This window comes from Podarcis gaigeae, assembly GCF_964106915.1.
Source record: "Podarcis gaigeae genome assembly, chromosome: Z".
Classification (NCBI taxonomy): domain Eukaryota; kingdom Metazoa; phylum Chordata; class Lepidosauria; order Squamata; family Lacertidae; genus Podarcis; species Podarcis gaigeae.
The window spans coordinates 25,688,287-25,709,537 of record NC_139691.1 but is presented as its reverse complement, the minus strand read 5'-3'; the positions used below and the strand labels follow the sequence as shown (position 1 = coordinate 25,709,537).

Here is a 21,251-nt window from a genome sequence, read left to right as displayed (position 1 = left end):
GTGCTGCTTTTCTGAAGTGTGAGCAGGAATGTAACTCAATAAGTATATTTAATTTTAAATTATCATTATAATATAACAAAACATTTAAACAAATTTTGAAATAAAATTAAGGCTATTGATTTTGCCAGAATGTAATAAACATTAATTTCGGTGTGTTGTGCTTCTTCAAGTAAGAATTCCAGTTTTGGCTTACAATGAATTAAACTGGGACTTCTGGAAAGCAATTGGTTAACAACTTGTTTTTATTGCTGTAGGAACAAGCAAGCTATGATGAGTTAACTGCCAACGTGGAAGAAATTAATTTGAAAGCTCCCATTTAAAATGTACCAATTTTTGTTAAGAAAGTACTTATTAAAAGACTGCCTGTTCCCATATGAACATAGTAATTTTGTTATTCTGTGGGTAAAGGAATGGTCATACTGTTCTTTCATTACATTTCATTGTTGTTTTTTGTCAACACATTACTGCATAAACTGGTGTTTTAGAATATTTGCTCTACTGTTTATAGTATGTTAATATAAACTTGAATTGGTAACTGCTGTGAGAATTTTGCTAAAAATATGAGGCAAAATAAATGAATTGAATTAAATAAAGCCTAAATGTTTTGCGGGTGTTTTTTTTTTTTTTAAAAAAAGAAAGAAATGGTGTACATATAGCCACTAGATGGCAGGAGAGTAATGAATTAGGATGTTCCCAAGGGCTGTCTGTATCCCAAGAAGCAATTCTGCTTTTTCTACCCTTACACAGCCCAGTTAACTTTAACTGACCGTTCCCCACCCCCGGTAATCAATATATTTAAATCTATTGAACAGTTATGGCATATCCAGTCCCTACATTTTGAGAGAGAACCCAGGTCAGGATCCATTTTTGCATTTATTCCTAATGCTTTCGGGTTTTAATCAGATCCCATTTCCTAAAACTCTTAATTCTCTTTGCAGTACAGTTCTTGCTATGCCCACGACACATTCAGCTATGCTGCAGTGCTCGAGTACTAGACTTACACTGCTTGGCACGGTTCATAGCATGAAATACCATGCAGCAAGTTTCAAGTAAAAGGAAGCACAGCAATGTTGTAAGTAAGCTGTGTATTCAGCATGCATCCAGGAGCTGGAATCTTGGGAATGGAAAGGATGGCAGTCCTGGACAGCTGAATACCGAATTCCCACGGGTTATTCCAGTACAACTTCTTTTAAAATGAAAGGGAGGAGGGGAAAATTGGATCCCTAAAAGGCAGCATTTCAATCAGTCACACAATATCCCCCACTTTCTATGGCAAGTAACCAAAAAGTGTTTGTCCAGACCTTTTCCTGCCTGCCACCCAAAGAAACAGAACGAGCATGGAAACAAGAGGAAAGTGTCACTATGTTTGGGGAAAACAGGTTTCTAGGGGTGTATTTTAAAAATAAACAAACCCAAAATGAAGGCATGGCTGACACTCCAAGTATGAGTGGGGTTAGGCAATAAGGCTATATATGGCCTGGGGTGAGAGGCAGTGGCATGGAAGAGTCTTGAGGGCTAGTTAGAAAGCTTGTGGGGCTCAATGTGGCTCTTGCGCCAAAGAGGGTCCTCCACTCCTGCTATTGTCTCATTTTGTTTCAGGTCTGACTTTCGTATCATTACAATGGTATTCTGATACCCAGAAATAGCTGTTTGCTTACTTTTGTTAGCCATCTGCTTAATCTCTTTCAGGACTTCAGATTCCATTGTTGGATTGTTACAGATGTCCACCCAGCTGCCAGTTGCACCTTTCTGTTCAGCAAGAGCAGTTAATTTCTTCTGATTAGGAACCACAAAACTGATGACGTAAGATTGGTCACTAGAAAATAATGCAGGAGAAATTCATTCAGGACCCATAATCATACTTCTTTGCTTGCAAAAAATATGTGCTCCTATGTGCTTTAGCTAGAAAAGTACTCCAATCCTTCAAATCTGTAGTGTGGGTTGTATCCAAGGCTAGTCCTTCTCAGAGTAGACACACTGAAATTAATGGCAACAACTAAAAGGTTCATTAATTTCAATAGGTCAGCTCTAAGTAAAATGTAGTTGGATATAAACCACTGGAGACAACTCATTTATCACAACGTTTGATTAATAGTCGTGAAAAGAAAAAAAGGAGTGCATTTAAGATTCAACACAATTCCAACACAGAAGTGTTGGTAAGAACAAAAAGGAAAATACAGCCCCATGTTTTTCTGCTACTTATAGGAAAAGTCTGTTGCTGTTAATTATCTCATTTCTATATAAAGACTAAAGATGAAGAAAAAGAGGGTTGCTTTTTTACTTGTAAAATCCTGGAGACATTCAGGTGCTACCTATTTGGAATACAGCAATTCTTTCCAGAGCTATGAGAGAGTTAACAGCTGCTGTTTCTCTGTGCCAACTTAATGTACCTGTAACCTGAGCTAGGGAAAGGCATGTGTGTCAGCTCCAAACCTGTTGAAGCAGCCCTGTGTCTAATTTCCACTCCTGCAATTCTATAGTCATGCAAGAAAGCCTTTAGATAGTAAAGAACAAGGCTCATTTTAACTAAATATGCTACTTTGCTTTTCAAAGTAATTTGGGTTTTTTAAAAGCCTCCCAGAGACCAGCAAATCAAATTTATGAGCACACAAATTCATACAAACCTACCTTTTGGCATAAGCACATATATTGTCAATAAGTGGACAGTTTTTCAGAGCTGCCTCAACTTTGCCCAGCGATACATATTCTCCTGCCTGCAACTTCACCAAATCTTTTTTGCGATCTAGGGAAATAATTGGGTGAAATGGTGCTTTAGAGAGAGCATGCAATTTAATCCTATACATCTTTACTAAGAACTGTGTCCCACTGTATTTGTAAAGCAAACACCCAGATAAATGTTTCCATTTACACCATGTGTTAGGAGAAAGCTCAATATACAATCAGATGTTTCATTTTGTTATTCAAAGTGACAAGGGATTTGCCTTTGCAACAGGGACTCTACTATGAGTTTGATGCCAAAGTAAAAAATATATACATAAAATTTAAAGTCAAGATTAAAAGAATTTCTGTTAAGATGTACGGAAAGACAGAATTTGGTTAAGGCTCTAATATAGCACACTCCTGTATAACAGGAAGACATAATACAATGGGTGACTGAAATCCAACCAACTCATATTCAGAGTAGATTCACTGAAATAAATGGAAGCTATTTAAGTCCACTGATTTCTACAGATCTTCTTCAGTATGACACACATTGGATATTAAATGTTTAAGTATCAAACTTTGTCCAAGCAGAAAAAAGATAAGGCACCTATGATTTGCAGACAGCCATCAGGATGAAACTCTCCAATGTCTCCAGTGCAAAACCATTGTTGACCATTTTCATCAATAATGAAATCTTCTGCTGTTTTCTCTTCATTTTTGAAGTATCCCTTTGAGACATTAGGTCCACCAATTATAATCTCTCCCCTAGGGTTTGGCTGATCTCTGTTCGTATAGCCTCCTGAAAAAGTTATATAAAATAATTAGCAATAACAATTATAGTTCTTGCTTTCCTGCAATCAATGAGAAATAAAGCAAAGCAGCTATAAAGAAGGCTATAAAAATAAGCAGTAAAGCTATATAAAAATAAAATGCTGTACTGAAGAAGTGAACATCAATGATTAACTGTATCAAGATACCAAATTCACAGGGACAACAAAATGCCATCCTTTATTAGGAATGACAAATGCCTAAAATGCTCCCCCCCCCCCTTTTTAATGCCAAGCCAATTGAGCCTGTTACATGACAGGCATGAAATTGACACAAACTCTGGCCTATGCATGGTTACTCAGAATTAAGACCCCCCCCCAAAAAAAAGTGAGCATACAATTGCAGCTAACACAGCCATCTTGTACATGCTTACTAAGCAAGCCCTATTCAATTTAACTGGAATTATCTTCTGAACAAATATGCATAGGATTGGTCTGTAAGTTTGACTGGAAAAGTTTTTCAGGGTTTATACGTGCATTATATTAGTAACTGAAAAATGGAAAGTGCAGCTGTAATTTGTACTGGACATGCAGTGCTCTCTTACCTTCTTGCCAGTCTCGCAGTTTAATCTCACAGCAGATTAGAGGAGCCCCTACTCTGCCAGTGCTGTAGTCAGAAACTAGAGGAAAATCAGAAAAGATTTAAGACAACAGCCAAAAGAGTTTTTCCATTTTAAAATTCTAGGTGCTTCCAGACCTAGGTGCTGTTTTGTGGATGATATTCAAGCAGAAACAGGCAAATCCAACTAATGCAATTAAAGTGGATTTGACACTCTTGTGCAACAAACCCACTTCCAAAATAAAACAAAATAAGACTTTTTTGGTAAAGAAAGCAATGGGAAAATGACTGAAAATCATGAGATAACTGCTTGATGCAACACTGTGTAACCTACCCATACATTTAAGATAACAAATCAGATGAATGCTCAAAAAACAGATTCTTTGGAAGCACTGTAAGTTAAACTATAGAGACTAGATAAAAGAACAACCAGCGAAAAATTAATTCAATTACTGTATTTTTTGCTCTATAAGACGCACCTGACCATAAGTTGCACCTAGGTTTTGGAGAAGGAAAACAAGAAAAAAAAATTCTGAATCCCAGAAGCCAGAACAGCAAGAGGGATTGCTGCAGCGATAGCTGCGCAGCGTGCATTCGCTCCATAAGATGCACACACATTTCCCCTTACTTTTTAGGAGGGAAAAAGTGCATCTTATAGAGCAAAAAATACAGTATTTAGCAGGAAACCATACTGACCTCCTGGAAACCGAGATGATGTAACCCTAAATTGTTACCTTCAGTAATTGTCCCTGCTCCACAGGTTTCTGTTAACCCATATCCTTGGCCAACAGGACAGCAGAAACAAATGTTCATGAATCTTTGTGTTTGAGGTGAAAGGGGTGCTCCTCCTGAAAGCATCATGCGTACATTCCCTCCTAGAAGTGCTTTCACCTTGTTAAATAAGAGTCTTAAAGGAAAAGAAACTATCTTTAATAAACAAGTATGGGCAATTCCAATATCTCCTTCCTGACAAGCAATGTGAACTGGATTATGCCCTATTGTTACAGCAGTGGCTAGCCATCCCATTTTTAAGAAACTAAATGGAGGCATATTTATATGACATCCAATAATAATGGCTGTGTTTCAAACCAGCTTTAGACTGTGCAGTTCAAATCCAAATGTGCACATTCTGACTGCAATGCATTCATACAAAGCCCACTGAAATGTCAGGAGAAAACTTTACGGTTTTAACTTCCACTCTATGCCTTTTGTTGAGTGCTAGCACTAAAAATGTTTCATCTGGTAGAAAGGTTAAAAAGGTTTCGTAACCTAGATGATATTGGAATAGTAGCCTAAAGTAAAAAGGGGTTAACATGTATGTAGGGGTTAACATTAACCCCTACATAATAATTATTCAGATACATTTGAGGATGTACAGCAGCAGGACCATATTTGGGGTGCTTCTTGCACTGGTTCTTTAGAATACAAAATTAGGAGAAATGCATTTAGTCAGTTGTTGCTCCCTATATAATTACTCGTAGCTATATAATTACTTGTAGCTTTAACATATTAACTGGCACATATATGAAATATACTTACAAATTACACAGAGGTGCATCATAACCCCTTTTTATTTGTTCCAATTTATAGTCATATCCTATCTTGAATAGTGTTTTCTGGATATAGTTCATCTCTTGAACTTTGCTCATAACGTTCTTATAAATTCGGTCCATGATTTCCTATAGAAATATTTTTTTATAAAGGTGAGTGTTGAGAAAAAATACCATTCCTGCTTATACTAGTACAGTCTGGCAATCTAAAAAGGCAACAGGAAACAGGAATCTCATTCATTTTAAACAGCTTAGTTTTTCCTTAGTTGTGCAATGCTTACTGTACTGTCTAGTTAATCTATTTATGGTCAATGTTAGCCGGGAGCCATTCTGCGTAGGCACAAGCTGAAATGCACAATGGAAAAATTGAGCTTTCCTCCCTTTCCCTCTGAGCTATGCTATTTCAACAAGATTTTAGTATAGCACATTGGTTTTTAATGTTTAAGAAATAGTTACAACAGTGTCTAATTTGCATCACTATAGTATCTGAGGACAACCTTCAAGGTCTGCAGTTCTAACCACCCCATTCTTTTCTTTTTGTTAAAAAAACAACAACTCATAAAGGAGTTTTCCAATTGCCCCAGCACTGACTTTTATTTTCTGAGCATGCTACTTTATATGGGTCAGACTTATGGGACACTCATGAAACTTAATGAAGTAAGTTCTTTTTCTGCAAGTTGGACTTTCTGATATAGCTTGCATTAGGTCTTTCACAGTGCAGTCATGTACATATCTATTCAGGAGCAAATCCCAGTGAAATACAACGGAGCCTACTCTTTGGAAAGTGGACATAGTTTTGCAGCCTCAATTGCTGGTTAAAATCACAATATTTTGTGGTGGCAGGGAATGAAGATAAGTTAGGTTGCCTATATTCAACAGCAAGTCAGCTATGTAAAGTACTAGCTGCTAAGATATCTATAGTAATAGCATGGATTATTTGCACTCAATCATGCACTCAAATATCCCAGACTCAAGGACCAAATATAATTCTAAAATGTATAATATATATATTGGATTGCAATCCTATGTACACACTTATTGGGGAAGATATGTCACTGTACCTTTTAACTACTAAATTAAAATAAAAAGTTACCATACAGATTCACTCTACTTCTTAGTGTTGAGGCTGTTGGGAGTGAATGATATGGAAAATAAAAGGAGACTTCTGGTTTGGCTTGCCATGGCGGAGGCTGTTGATTACATCTCTGCCGTTTTGTGCAGGATATTTTGAGGATGAGGTGGAAGTAACCATCCTCCCAACCACCCCAGGGCTGGGGGGGGGGGGAGGCAGCTTCATCCGCAGATCGCCCAACACCTGTCCCCCAATCTGGTAGGAATGAGGGGGCGCTGGGTGGAAAACACTGTGTGTCTCTTTGGAAACTCTCCAAAGTCGCCACCATGAGCGAAGAAACTCCTGTTTTTTAAGATGATAATTCAGACTTAATTAACGAGCATGCTCTGAGTGAGGGGAGATAAACTACTCTGCCAACTGATTCAGCCACTGAGGAGCTAAATGATTTGAGTGGAAGAGAGATTATCTTTACTATAAAACTGGTATGTCAGAATGGAAGGGGGGGGAGGGAGCCACCTTTGTTTCTTTTTGATATACTGCGTATTTGCTATTTTACTTGGCAAATCCCCCTGGAAAGTCTGAATACCGATTGATTATGCATGCAAGTGAGACTGGACTGTATCGTAATATTGATATAATTTTGATCTAATTATTAACTGTGTGGAAAAGATTTACGAACTTGCAATTAATTCTGGTGGGACTGTTAAGAGCGAAAGATGGGAATTGAGGCTTCTAGCCAAAGTACAGGCTTATCTGTTCTGGTATGGTATGAGACGAAACGGAAAGGTTTGGACATATGCCTGTAACAACTGACAGAAAGCCAGATTTCTTCCATTTTGGGATGTATTGTATTGGGTAACAACTGGCATGAAGAAGCCAAAGTGAAAAACATGGAAGAAAATAAACACCCACACAGAAACATACTGTTTTGATATAACTTGCTTGCTGGACGAACTCAGAGGCTGTGAAAATGAACGAAGGATTAACATCGGACTGATTTATGGGAACCACCTGAACTAATTAAAAAAGCAGCGCAAATGTGAGATGATGGCAATCCTCCAACCTCAGAGCATGGGAAGTCAAACAAAGATTTGTGGTTTGGCTTAATATTTGGACTGTTTGGATATTTTAAAATTCGGAATATCTTTAATGTGGCCTTTATTCGATTGTTAAATTGGAACACTTAATAATTTATTTTTTTTAATATGGAAAATAAAAGTATTTTACTAGCCACTTGTCCCAGCCCATACTTACAGGCACAGCTGCCATCAATGTTGGTTTCAAAATAGAACAATCTCCTTTGCTTCCCTTTTTAATTTTACTTGACTGCAAGAAAAGAGTATGAGAATCTCGGTTAAAAGTACATTAATAGCCCTAAGTGTGCCACATTCCAAAAACAATTACTTTATTCCATTCAGTGAAAGAGAATGAACCTCAAAAACACAAGGAAGCCCACTAACAATACACTTTTCAATACTAAAAGAAACAGCAAAGTTGTATGTGGTTATCTGCAGGCCTTGATGCAACTAAGTAATGAGACAAAATACTGAGGACTGGTGCTCTTTGAAACCTAGCTTAAATCCATTTATTCACACAATAAGGGAGCTGCAAAACTTTTCCTGGCATCACAGATCTGTGCATGCTATTCAGTTAGTGAGCAAGATAAATATTATTTATTGCATGTTCAGCATATTATAGTGCGTCAGGGTAAGCAACTGATGGGCTTGCCTATTCAAGACACTCCATTATATACGCATATATATGGGCAGGCTGTTAAGAGTGCTATGGATGGGTACAATTATTTTTATTTAGTTGTAAAGCTGATCCTAAAGATGACTATGGGTGGTGAGGGGTGGATTATGCTGTTGAACTAGATTTTTCTAAAACCAGTTTCCTGATCAAGGTTTCCTGAGTGCCTTTTTGGATGTTACACTTTCCTACACTAGCCACTACTGCGCTTTGAACATTTCAATGTGGCAAGACTAGGATTGCTAATCATCTCCATGCTATTCACAACTGTTGTGTTAATTCACCTGAATGTTAATACATTTCTTTCTTTCTGAACAACCAACAGGAGAGGTCAATACATTTGCTTACCTGGTCTGATAGTGTGAGAGGAGAGGAATATCCAATCCTGCAGCCGTAAGTAATACAGGAAATTTCTGCTGTCAGTTCTAATACATGAGCCAGAGGCAAATAGCCAATGTATGTGTCCTTGGGTCTAAAGGAGAAAAATTATGTGATTCAGTATAGCATGCAGGTTATCTGAACTTAAAAAGAGCCCTGCTGAATCAGGTCAAAGGCCCATCCAGTCCAGCACTCTCTTCTCAAAGTAGCCAACCAAATGTCCATGGAAAGCTTGCATGCAGAGCTTTAGTGCGGCAGCCCTTCCTCCACCAGTGATTCCCAGCAATTCTTGTTCAGAGGCATACTGCCTCTGACAGTGGAGGTATAACATAGCCATTGTGGAGACTAACCTCCAATAGCTTTGCCCTCTGTGAATTTGTCTAATCCTCTTTTTATAAAGCACAGAAAACAATTTTTGTTCTACATTCCTTTTTCATAATTGAGGGCTTCTTGGATCTATGTCCTCTAACATATAGCCAGGCACATTAGATTACTTAACAGATGAAAGCTTTAAAAACATCTCACCAGTGGAAAGAATTTTGAACCTACTATTCAACTTCCTGGACTTCTCAATTATTTTCAAGCAGAGTATTCTCTCCAGCTTGGAGACGTCAGGTTAAAATAGGTTTCCACTGTTGTTTTATTATTGCCCTTCTTAAGGCTACAACAGGTTTCCATTTAAAGTATGTTTCTATTCTCCCACTTCCTCACCAATTGTCTTCCAGGCAATAAAAAAAATAAACCTTCCCTTTGGTGCATTCATGTCAGTTCCAAGATGTACCCAATTTCCAAAATACTGGTGAAGTATCAGCCACCAGCACTTAGGTTTCCTTTGTCTGGTCTTCTCCCCACATATCTAGCACAGTTTGGTGGGGCCCCATATACGATGCCCAAAAAGTCTATTACAAAATCCTCAGACTAGTATTCAAACATTTCAGACCTCTGTTTTATAAAGGGTTTGTTTGTTTTCCATTCCTATGTCTCCCCCTTAACTTTAGCAGCACCAGAGTTAAATACTCTACCACTACTGTTGCTGTAGTAAAGCCTTAGAATGATCCTGTCCAAGGTACAAGGTTATAATCCAGTAAGAAGCAAGTAAATAGCCAAAGTATGAACCTAGGATCAATAAATAACATTTCCTAGGAAAAGCACATAACTTTTATCTTATACAGAATAATTTATCTCTTCTTTTGAACACTGTTCTGTTTAACCCATTCTAGTCCTTGTCAGTTAAGTCTCATGCTAATGATTCAGCCAGAGTGCAATCCCCCTCTCTATCTGCTGGGGGTAGGATGTAAAAACACATAGAGAAAGGAATGGAAAGTGATAGGAAGAGGGTTTAGAATGGGCCAACCTAATCCTCTCTGCCCTCCCTCCTTGCTTGTCCATCAGTAGCTGCAGTTAACAGCAAGTGCCACCCACCCACATGAACTTTAATCATTGCTAAGGTGAGAGGAAGCACCAAAAAGGCGTTAATTGGCCCAATTCCTCTGGTTGCCATGCTGTTGACAGGTATGGTGCTATGCCCTGATCCTCCATGGGGAGAAAGCGGGATTGCACCATAAATGATTACAGAAAGACGGTGTTGTCTTTAAAAACGGAGTTTGAGTTTTTGACATACATCTTTGAAAAACAGGAAATGCTTACCCCAACCCTGGTATCCGTTCACACTGTCCTGTCATTCCAGCTATCAAGTTTTTATGCATCATCATCACTCCTTTAGGTTTCCCAGTGGAGCCACTGGTGTACATTACTAAGGCCATATCTGTGGCAGTAGGTCGACTTGGAGAGATATTTACTAGAAAAAAGATCAGGGGCAACAAACATTACAGATCAGTACATCACAGAAAATGAATTAAACTGTATTTTATATTTGATGCCAATCTTAGCTGAAAAACAAGGTATAAACAAAATTTATAAAGAAATTTGACTGTAAGTGCTTTTTCTGTGTGGGAAACCAAAACCCGAATACTCTTATCTGCATTCCTATAAAAGGTCAAAAAGTACAAGGGTACAAGGGTAAGAGTCACACCATTGCTTTGCCCACTTTTGCATCTGGACCCACCACCACAGGTATTTGGCTCCCAAAAAAGTTGCCCATAAGGCAATGTGTCTCCTGGGCTGAAAAGAGTTTCCTATCCTGATATAGATGAAGGATGGGCTAGAAACATTTTAAATAAATACACATGTGCATACAATATTGAGGGAGAAGCTTATATTTTAAACAGCTTACAGTTTCAAACTTCTTCCTTATGATTAACATATATTTACAACTTTGCTTACTATAGTGAAAGAGGTGTTTTATAACTTTAAGCAGCTGTGATAGCCTCTCACATGGTCCACTTACAGTTTTCTGATTTGGCTCCCAGTTCTTCTACTGCTTGCATGCTAAGGATCTCTAGTGTTTCGGGATAGTCTGACTTATTGATAGTCTTCTTGTCCACATAAATGATATGTCTGAGGCAGGGGATTTCTGACAAAACATTCTGATGAAGAAATATTTGACGGTTGATTACACAGTGTACAGCAAAGGATCTTAACGTACTGCATGTTTATTTTGATACCTCTATCCTTATGGTGGTTTGAGCTAGATCAGTGCTTTAAAAATCTACTCCCCTTACCTGCAGCCATTAAACATCCAGTCCAAATGGAAGCATATTTTTATATATTAGTTCATACCAGAACTATGAAAACCTTCAAATGAACCTTCAGAAGCTATCAATAATGTTTGCACTTTGGCTTTCCAGCTTTGTGCCCAAATCATGGTGGTCAATGTGCTACTTGTTTGTTTAGAATTTTCAAATAATTTCAAAGAAGGGAATTTATTGAGAGTCCCACTGATTTATAAGCCAAGACAATACTTTGCATCCCCACTACAAAATACACATAGCCACAAGTTAGCCCACACGATCTCCAGAATTTCAGCCTAATGATGAATTAGTTTTCCATGAAACTTAACAGCAACCCAACCCATATCTTTTGCAAGATTACTAATATTTATACCAAATGAAGATATCTCATCAAGACTTACCTTGAGTTTGCCTTCTAAAAGGTCTGTGCTAGTGATTAGATAAGATGCTCCAGATTCGTTCAGTCCATAGGTTACAGCATCTTCTCCAAGGGTCGCATATAAAGTAACAACTGTTTAACAGAAAGAGGGAGACTGCTTAAAAAAAAAAAAAAAAAGCTAAAACCAAATCTGTATTTCCTTAGTCATCATCAATTATTTTGCATTGAGGAATGAGTAAAAGCATTCTGGTTTTTCATGTTCATTTTATGTTTCACATCTACTGCAAAAAAAACCCATCACTATCCCAAAGTAGAATAAACCTGACATACCAATGCAAAATTCTGAAGTTTGTAAGAAAAATACAGTGACTATTCATGCAAATCAAGAGACTTCCAAATGACGACTGTGCTTACCCTTGTGTACATTTGAGTTTTACACAGAAACATCATGGACAGTAAACTCTGGCATTGTATTTTAAAGTTACATACCAGTTTTGATAACTAGGAGATAACATTGCAGTGAGGGGGGAAATATAGGACCAGGAAAGGAGGGAACAAGGATCCTGGGGATCAGAGTCCTATTTTTCCACAAACTTGCTCATATATGCCAGATAAAGCATCAATACTCACGAGGAAAGCTGTATCGGAAACAGGTTTGTGCTGCAATCATCCATTCAGTTCGGGTTTCACAGAAAATAGCAACTGTGCTCTTTGGTTTTAGCCCAAGTGAAACTAATCCTCTCCCAAAGTTGTTCAGTTTCTGGTTAGTTTCCTCATAGTTCAGCCACCTATAGTTTCCTAAGATCAGCTGGTTAAAGAGTAAAACACTTGTTTAATATACAAGAACTTTGGTTAGTAGGCTCCTAAATAAATAAGTAAAATATACTGTTGAATCACTTGATCAATATAACACGAGAAAGTATTTGCTAGAACAAGAGTGCCTAAAAACTAAATATTTTATTCATCATTAAGAAAGTCAGCCACAATGTTGGTCTAAAAGAAATGCAGGTAACTTTCAAGATAGGCCAGCTGTGTTTGTAGTGCTAAGAAACCTGCCCAGTAAGGTGTCTGTGCAAATACGATGTTTTCGTACTATATCAATACAGCTTGTTCAATAACATTGTTCTCTGAAGTACTTTAGAATCCTCTCCCTTGATTAGCAGCCAACAATCCACATGGCAATAGAAATGCCACTGAAATATATACAAAGTAAATATCTTCAGACAGAAGCACATAGTTCCAGTACTTGGAACAAGTATTAAACTTCATACAGTATCTATGTTTGCTTGACAAAGTAACTTAACAGTGGGTGATGCCTTTTGAAATGAGCAGACCTATGTATTACTAATTTAACAAAAAAAGTATTTGTTTTTTTTTAAAAAACCTGAACTTACTATTTGAATAGTATAACAAATAATAAAGTGCATAGATTTCAAGACCCTCTAAACATACCAAGTGCTTTAAAAAATGATCCCAATTCATTGCAAGCAAGATATTTAAGACATTATCAACCTTTTAAAAATACCTTATTAATGGTGTTTAAACATTTACCAAAGTTATTACCTTCTTAAATACTTTTCCATGGGGCTGCATTTCATTCTCTTCACTCAGGATCTCTCTTGTTCCAAGACAATCTTTTTTCCCAAATTTTGCAACAGCATGGTCAAACAATTTGTCCAAAGTGTCTGCTCCAGGCAAGTCTATAGTGGCTAATGACTCAAGATGTGAAATGGCTCTGTATGGGCTTCCAGGACTGTCCGAGACGGGTTTAGCTTTTAATCGCTTCGCCATAGCTTTTTTCTTCTTAGCATTTGTAAGAAAATACCATGGAATGAATATAAGGGCACTGTACAGATTTATCAACAAGTACACAGGAAGCAAGAGAAAGATGCGTAGTCCTAGCTTAGGGTTCATAATGGATGGCTTTCTGTCTCCTGTTCTTCAGGGATTCGAAGTGCCTTAGTTTTTTGCACGACAAAAGTGGAAGCAGCCGCAGACAAAAGCAGAATGAAGGTTTAGGTGGTTCAGTTTTAGAGTAATCACTGCAATGTTAGAAATACTGGAAGCCAGCAGCAGATTATTGGTGGTTGAAGATCATAGGTAATCAGATAACAGGAGGCAAAATTAGTAACAGTTTGTTAGCTTCAATCCTTTATTGGTTTCATCATAAAATGCAGCTAGATACTGGAGGTTGAAAAAACTGGTTTCATACTTATATACATCACATAACTGATTTTAAGGAGAATAAAATTCAAATAAATATTTGTTCCATCTACCCCATCTCAAATATTTTTGAGAAGCACTCTTAAAATGTTATACTTTTAATCCAGTTTAGCAAATAAGTATTGCATCATTGTGTTCAAAAGTTCATAGCTTTTTCTTTAAATATTTTTACTTGAGCAGGAGAGGATTTAGCAGTGCTGTTTATGACTCAGAAGCTACATTAATTCACTGTTTACTGGACTTGCGTACATTCAGATTCCTTGGCAGGCCAAAATACTGAACTGTTGCAATTGCTTATTGCAAAATGCTTCCATAGCCTCCCTTCTGACCTTGCTTTAAGACTGGCAAACAGTTTGATAGAAACAAGGTCTTAAACATATCCTAATATTCAGGCATTAGCCAATATAGATATGTGATTTTGGCTTCTTATGTGGAAGGAGCTTCTTCTGTTCAAATAACAGCACTGCAGTTTAACCATGGTTTCATAAAACCTATTATTATATGCAATCAGATCAGCCTCAGTGGTCTTGTGCACAATACGGACATATTGCAGGGGATTAGACAGGATAACCCTTAGGGTGCCTTCCATCTTCATAGGTCTTTGATTCTATATGAGAGTTAGGGTTTAAATTTGCAAACGGAGAAAGTGAGTGATGGATAGAGAAATGATAGGCGCTGACTGAACAACATTCACTCTCATTTCACTAGGGCTTTCTTAAATATTCCTCACAATTTCCAGGGGAAATGCTGGAAGCTGCACAGAACACTGTTTTGTGAAATGGGCCCAAAACATTCTGATATGAGGGAGAAAGAAGTGAGGACCCTCTCTTTCCACACTTAATGGAGGGTTGCAGCGTGCTCCAGGATAAGGACTATTTTGGACAGATTGATGAAGCATAATGCAGAGGAACCACAGAACAGGAAATTCCTCAGGAACAAGGAATTCAGACAGCTATACCCCAGTATTCAAAGTGATTTATAAACATATTTGATGTTTCAGGATGAAACACGCTGTGCTTTAAAAATAGATTTTAAATGACTGACTAGCATGTCAATAATTAAGATTCTGCAGACCCATTATTTAATCATGATAATTGAATTTGCTCTAAGGTACAGCAGCAGCTACAGACTAGTAGCATGTATTACTCAGCTGATAAATGTTATTTAATTATATAGTGCAACATGATAAATTTCTGATTCATATTTATAATCACAGTAAAACTTTATCTGTCAAGGCTTCAATTCCTTTGAGGAAATTTAGCAAAGAAGCCAGCCATGTATACCATCAAAAATAAATAAAAAGATGTGCTTCATATGTAACTGCCATATGACTTGTAAGAAATCCCCTAGTTTCCATTTTATCAAATTGGAATAGTAATTCCTACAGAGTGTCTAGCTTTTATAGAAACATAAATATATGATTTACATCCATAGGTGAAAATGCTTTGCATTACCAATATTCCAAAAAAGACATTTCCCATGAATTTAAATCTAATTTAGTTAAATCCCAAAGCAACTGTGGTACAATAACTTTTATCAGAGTCAACCAAAATATCACAAGGAAGTGGGAAAGCTTTCCAATTTCCCAGGACTTTCACTGAGCTGCTAGATGTTCAACAAACAAAAAAAAAAAGGCCGGGGGAGTGGGGAGGAAAAAATATGGTTCTACGGCAGCAGTTCTGAACACCTTTGTGCTTGTGTGGATGACTTGAAAATTTCTGGGAGTTTCAACTTGCACTTTTTCGTATTCCATATTGACATTGTTAAAAACAGCACTGTATTATGATGCTTTAAGCCATGGCCTTGTTGGCCTTATTGATAAATATGGCTCTGATCAAAACAAAAAATGAGTAAAGTGCAAACTACAGATATCCTCAACTTTTCTGCAACCTTTAACATGGATCACCTGGTGGCTTGTGTACCAGTTTAAGAGAACCAGTTTAAGCCTGTTGGGTCAGGCCCATGACTCATCAAGTCCAGCGGCCCATCTAGTCCAACATCCTGTTCTCACAGTGGCTAACCAGATAGCTGTGAGAAACCAGCAAGCAAGATTCAAACACAAAAGCACTCTCCCCTCCTGTTGTTTCTAGCAGTGGCCATTCCGAAGTATTGCTGCCTCCAACTGTGGAGGCAGAACACAGCTACCATAGCTAGTAGCCATTGATAGATAGTCTTCTCCATTAATTTATCTAATCCTCTTTTAATCTTTCCTCCTGTGGGAGTAAATTCCATAGTTTAACTATGTACTTCCATTTATCTAAAAGCCTCTGTCTGAGGGCATGATTAAAATACCCCCCCCCCAAGTCTGCAAGCTGTAGCAAGATGGAAGACAGTGTTTGCTAGATTTTGAGCATGATCTAATGTAGCTTTATATAACAATTGACATGCTACATTTTGATGTTATAGACACTTTAATTCCCCCCATCATGCTCCAAAAGTTCATTTTTTCCTATCCTATCCCTTTCTTTTTTTAAGCTTAGCATCTAGCTGAAGGTGAATTCTTTAAAAATGAAAGCTTGCTCTGTATTTGCTGATATTTGAATTGTTCTGAATAAAAGCTACTACTGTTGCTTTTACATTTCTCTTGATAAACTAGCATGGCTATCTGCAAATTTAGTTATTTTTCGCATAATGGCATGCTCATTTTGTTTTCCCATTTTAAAATGTGACAGCCATGGCTCTCCAATGAAGTATATTTTGACAGCTCCAAATAGGACTTCTAAAAATATATTGTGTTTGCCAAAAACAAAATGGTAGTCCCAAGACTTTCAAGTAAATTTCATTAATTTGCAATACAGTAGCTCTTTCCTTAAAACCTGTTTTGATGCCCCCCCCGCCCCCAGTTAATTAAACACTCCAGTAGCAGTAAGTTGCACATAACACAAAAACACATGGGCAGAAATGTTAAAGCTAGTTAAAGCTCTAGTGAGGAACAGTGATACAATATGACATAATTTAAGAAAAGATCTGGAAAATTTGTGTTCGAAGTCTGACAACAGACAAAGCATGCAACACCAATTCAGAGCCTAACTTTACATTTATACATAAATGTGTGCACCCTCCTCCTTCCCCTCCAGGAAAAGCTTCTTTGGAATGGGGAGATTTTGACTGGAGAAAGTGTGTGTGTGTGTGTGTGTGTGTGTGTGTGCACGCACGCACGCACGTGTATGCGTGCGTGCACAATTTCTTAGCTGCTTCTGTTCTTCCCATCACTTCCCACCCTGTCTCCCTCACCTGGGTCCAAAATGTAAAACATGCACTTGGGCTCCATGGAGGAGATGCAGCAGAAGCAGCAGATTGGTTAGGGCCCCGCTATCATCCACCATTACTTCCAATCTTCTCCTCCTAAAGTAACTTTTTTGGGCTGTGGGAGGGGCTCCCTCAGGATTCAGTTTCGTGCAATATACATTTAAGATGCTCGGAACTGGCCAATGCCGGTCAATATACAGTTTGCAAAAGGCTCAGTGCTGTCATCTCTATTCATAATGAATTAATAGCACCAATTCCACAATAAAAGATCTGAAATCAACGCAGGCTACCTAAGCAACATAAATAATCATTCAATACTAAGGCTGATGGAAACTGCACTGTGCAAAGTTTAAGAGTAGTTATTAAGAAGCACCTCCCTGACAGACTGAAAAAGCTATACAATGAAAATATGCTGTACTTTTCTGTCTATAAGGTGCCCCCATGTATAAGACGCCCCCTATTTTGGGGTGCTCAAATTTAAGAAAATGGGGGGAGATGGCTTAGAGTTGTTGAGCTTTTTCAGGGGGGAATGCCCATGGTTGTTGAGCAATTTGGGGGGGGGGGGATGCCGAACTGAATATCACTCACCCAGCTGGCAAACGCTAACAATCGCAAGCAACGCAAGCCAAATTGCCAAAGTGGCAGCCAATCCAAAGCAGCCCTTGCCACATCCACTAATAACCTGCCCATTTGACAAAGCAGCAGCCAATCCAAAGCAGCCCTTGCAGCAGACACCATTCACCCACCCAATCGCTAGATCCTGCTCGCGGATGCAACCTGTCGCCCATCCCCCCTCTGCACTACCCAGGTATAAGATGACCCCCCATTTTTTACTTTATTTGGGAGTAAAAAAACCCTCGTCTAATACACAGAAAACTATGGTATCTTAATGTAGAAAGTAGCATGGCCCAAAGGTGCTCCATTTATTGTTTGTTTGTTTTTGAAATGATGAGGAAAAGTCTCACCATTAAACAGTGTTTTAATTGTTTCCATATTATTTAAGGTCAACCCACTGGCATCAAGAAAAGTGCACTTCAAAGCTTTTAAACACATAATCTCATTAAAAGTTTGTGCACTTCAGAGTACTCCACCAGTTAAAAACAGAGTGTGATATGAAAAAAGCTTATATCCAACTGACTGTGGAGTTAATGCCACATAACCTATTAAAAGTTTGGGTAATTCTAATAGTCACACAAATATCTTATTTCATCTTTTTTCCAAGCAATACCTGAAGTGTTTCCATGAAAATTGCATGGTAAATTGCACCTGAGAAACTTTCAGATCCAGATGTTTTAAACACCTAGAAGGCCTGTTTTGAAAAAGTTGCTAGTCATCCCAATTCAAAGGTTGATAATAACCACACACCCAATCAAATACTGCTGTAGACATTAAATATATGACAGCAGAAAGATACGGGCTATATTTAGGATATATTTCTAAACAGGAAATTACTTCAATCAGCACACTTTAAAAACAGTACATAAAAAACAGATACGTTAATGAAACATATTCAACAATAATTATTAGTATACCAAAATTCAAACTTACAGTTTTTCCAGGAGAAATGAGAACTCTTCAGAAGTTGCTCAGTCCACAGTAAGATGGGGATGACTGTTTGTAACTCTAGATTTAAAGTTACACAGAACTTTAATTTTCAAGTTTTATATGGCTATTTATCATAAACAAATTTTGCTTTTCAACAAAATGATAGTTTTTTTGTTTTTAAAAAGGCAACATCAGAACTTAAGAATAGTCTGTCAAATCAGGCCAATGGCCTATCTAGTCCAGTATCCTGCTGTCATAGTGGCCAACCGGATGTCTGTGGGAAACCAGTGAGCAGAACATGAGCACAATAGCATTCTCCCTTCCTCAGCAATTGATATTGCTACCTCATAGCTAGTAGCCATTGATAGCCTTCTCCATTAATTTATCTAATCCTCTTTTAAAGCTTCCAAGTTAGTGACCATCACTGCCTCCTGGGGGAGGGAGTTCCAAAGTTTGACTATGTAGTGAGTGAAGAAGTGCTTCTTTTTATTTGTCCTAAACCTTCCAACATTCAGCTTCATAGAATGTCCATGAATTCTAGTGCTATGAGAAGGAGAAAAACATTTATCTATCTACTTTCTCCATGCCATGCATAGTTATTTTATAAACTTCTATCATATCACCTCTTACTAGCCTGATCTCTAAACTAAGAGAAGTCCCAAATGCTGCAACTTTTCTTCATACGGGAGTCGCTCCATCCCACTGATCATTTTGGTTGCTCTTTTCTGAACCTCTTACAATTCTACAATATCACAAACGGCTTCTTGGAACAGAAGAACTGAAAACACAAGATGATCATGTTGCCCAACAATGAGATGCCATTCAGGCAATCAAAACATTTGATTTCTGAATCGTTGCTTGTTTGGAACCTATTAATCATAGTGCCTGATCGCATGTCAAGGGAAACTACAGTAAACTGTAGCTTTTGTTTCTGTGCTTGCACAAAAGGAAGATCAAAGGGACTGTGTTCTAGTGCTTTAAGTTTGTGCATACCCTGCCTTATTGAACTAGGATTTGATTGTGTGAATTAGGCCACTAGCCTTCCATAAAGACTGAAATTTCAAAACGTTTAATTAGGACCACCATTGAATAAGTATGCTATTAAATCTGCATGTGCTGCACAGATGGTATAAAGCAAATGGAAAGAACACTAGCAGAAGTATACTCTGTGACAACATTTGCTTCACATAGTAAAATCAGTGAGACAGACAACCTAGCCCATACATTTATCCACTACAAAATAAACAGTTTTCTTACATATGCATAATTAGAAATTAAGACAGCCTTGTATTCAAGTACTAGCCCTGTACCCACAGGTGAGAAGGGACTGCATGCAAGGAAAATTGCAGTTGTGCTCTCTTGAAGGCGTTTCTAAAGCATGTTATATAATGGGTAGGATATCAAAATTGCAACCAGAAAAGGGGGGCACTGTTTCAAATATGTCATATTTTTTATTTTCTCCAGTCATTCAGACTGCCATCCTATGCACAGTTATTTAGAAGTAAGCACCACTGACCTCAGTGGGACTTGTTTCTGAGAAAAATGTACATACTGAACTGACAATGGGCACATTAGTGTTTCATTTACAGCAGGGGTAGGAAACCTCAGACCCGGGGGAGTCAAATGCAGTAAAATTTACATTAGTTCTGCTCACTTTTGTCTCTGGCATCACCAACCACAGGGGGAATGTGGTCCTCAGGCTGAAAAAGGTTCTCCATCTATGTTGCATGGTTACCTGCTACATGACCTTATCTTTTGCATGTTCCACTTCTAACATCGAAGGACAGCATTTTTAATATTACAAAATTGTAAGAGTTTCCTTGGAAATTGTAAAAAGTTACAGTATTTGTGTTTTCAACTACTTTTGAGTACATTTTCTATTTTTGACAATATAGGGTATTACTTACAAGTACATTCAAGTTTCCCACCTCTCACCCCCATTTCCCTGCTGGGGAGAAAGGGGTAAGTTCATATATATATATATATATATATATATATATATATCCCGGTTTGATGTCACAGAGAAGTAACTGGGGAAACCCAGCCAGATGGGTGGGGTATAAATAATAAATTATTATATTATTACTACTACTGATCATGTATCAGCTCTATCAGGGCATCTTTGAAAGTGGAGTGGACGGCACATCAACAAACTCCTAATCTCTCTCTCATCCCTAAAACAAGATAGCAGTACAGTCATACCTTGGTTCTTGAACAGAATGTGTTCTGGAAGTCTGTTCGACTCCCGGAACCATTCAAAAACCAAGGCATGGCTTCCAATTGGTTACAGGAGCATCCGGAAGCCATGCCAGATATTCCGTTTCCAAAAATTGTTTGAAAACCAGAACACTCAATTCCAGGTTTTGATTGTTTGGGAACCAATTTCTTTGGGAGCAAAGGGATTTGATATCCAAGGTATGACTGTA

General features: G+C 37.9%; 1 protein-coding gene across 7 annotated transcripts in view; it reads right to left on the bottom strand.

Annotated features, from left to right (window-relative positions):
• ACSL4 (acyl-CoA synthetase long chain family member 4) overlaps positions 1 to 21,251 on the bottom strand; it is an 81,430-nt gene that overhangs the window by 4,820 nt on the left and 55,359 nt on the right. For 3 of the 7 annotated variants that reach the window (XM_083722215.1, XM_083722217.1, XM_083722219.1), the window contains exons 2-15: positions 18,829 to 18,903; positions 13,372 to 13,867; positions 12,439 to 12,616; positions 11,831 to 11,940; positions 11,147 to 11,285; positions 10,447 to 10,597; positions 8,770 to 8,893; positions 7,927 to 7,998; positions 5,590 to 5,729; positions 4,785 to 4,957; positions 4,037 to 4,111; positions 3,272 to 3,463; positions 2,629 to 2,743; positions 1,659 to 1,816 (exon numbers count right to left, since the gene is read on the bottom strand). In XM_083722215.1, coding sequence (XP_083578341.1) covers positions 1,659 to 1,816; positions 2,629 to 2,743; positions 3,272 to 3,463; positions 4,037 to 4,111; positions 4,785 to 4,957; positions 5,590 to 5,729; positions 7,927 to 7,998; positions 8,770 to 8,893; positions 10,447 to 10,597; positions 11,147 to 11,285; positions 11,831 to 11,940; positions 12,439 to 12,616; positions 13,372 to 13,722 — 1,978 coding nt within the window. In that variant the 5' untranslated portion in view covers positions 13,723 to 13,867; positions 18,829 to 18,903. The remainder of the gene's footprint in view (positions 1 to 1,658; positions 1,817 to 2,628; positions 2,744 to 3,271; positions 3,464 to 4,036; positions 4,112 to 4,784; positions 4,958 to 5,589; positions 5,730 to 7,926; positions 7,999 to 8,769; positions 8,894 to 10,446; positions 10,598 to 11,146; positions 11,286 to 11,830; positions 11,941 to 12,438; positions 12,617 to 13,371; positions 13,868 to 18,828; positions 18,904 to 21,251) is intronic. The other 4 variants (XM_083722220.1, XM_083722216.1, XM_083722221.1 and 1 more) reach the window with 2 other exon arrangements.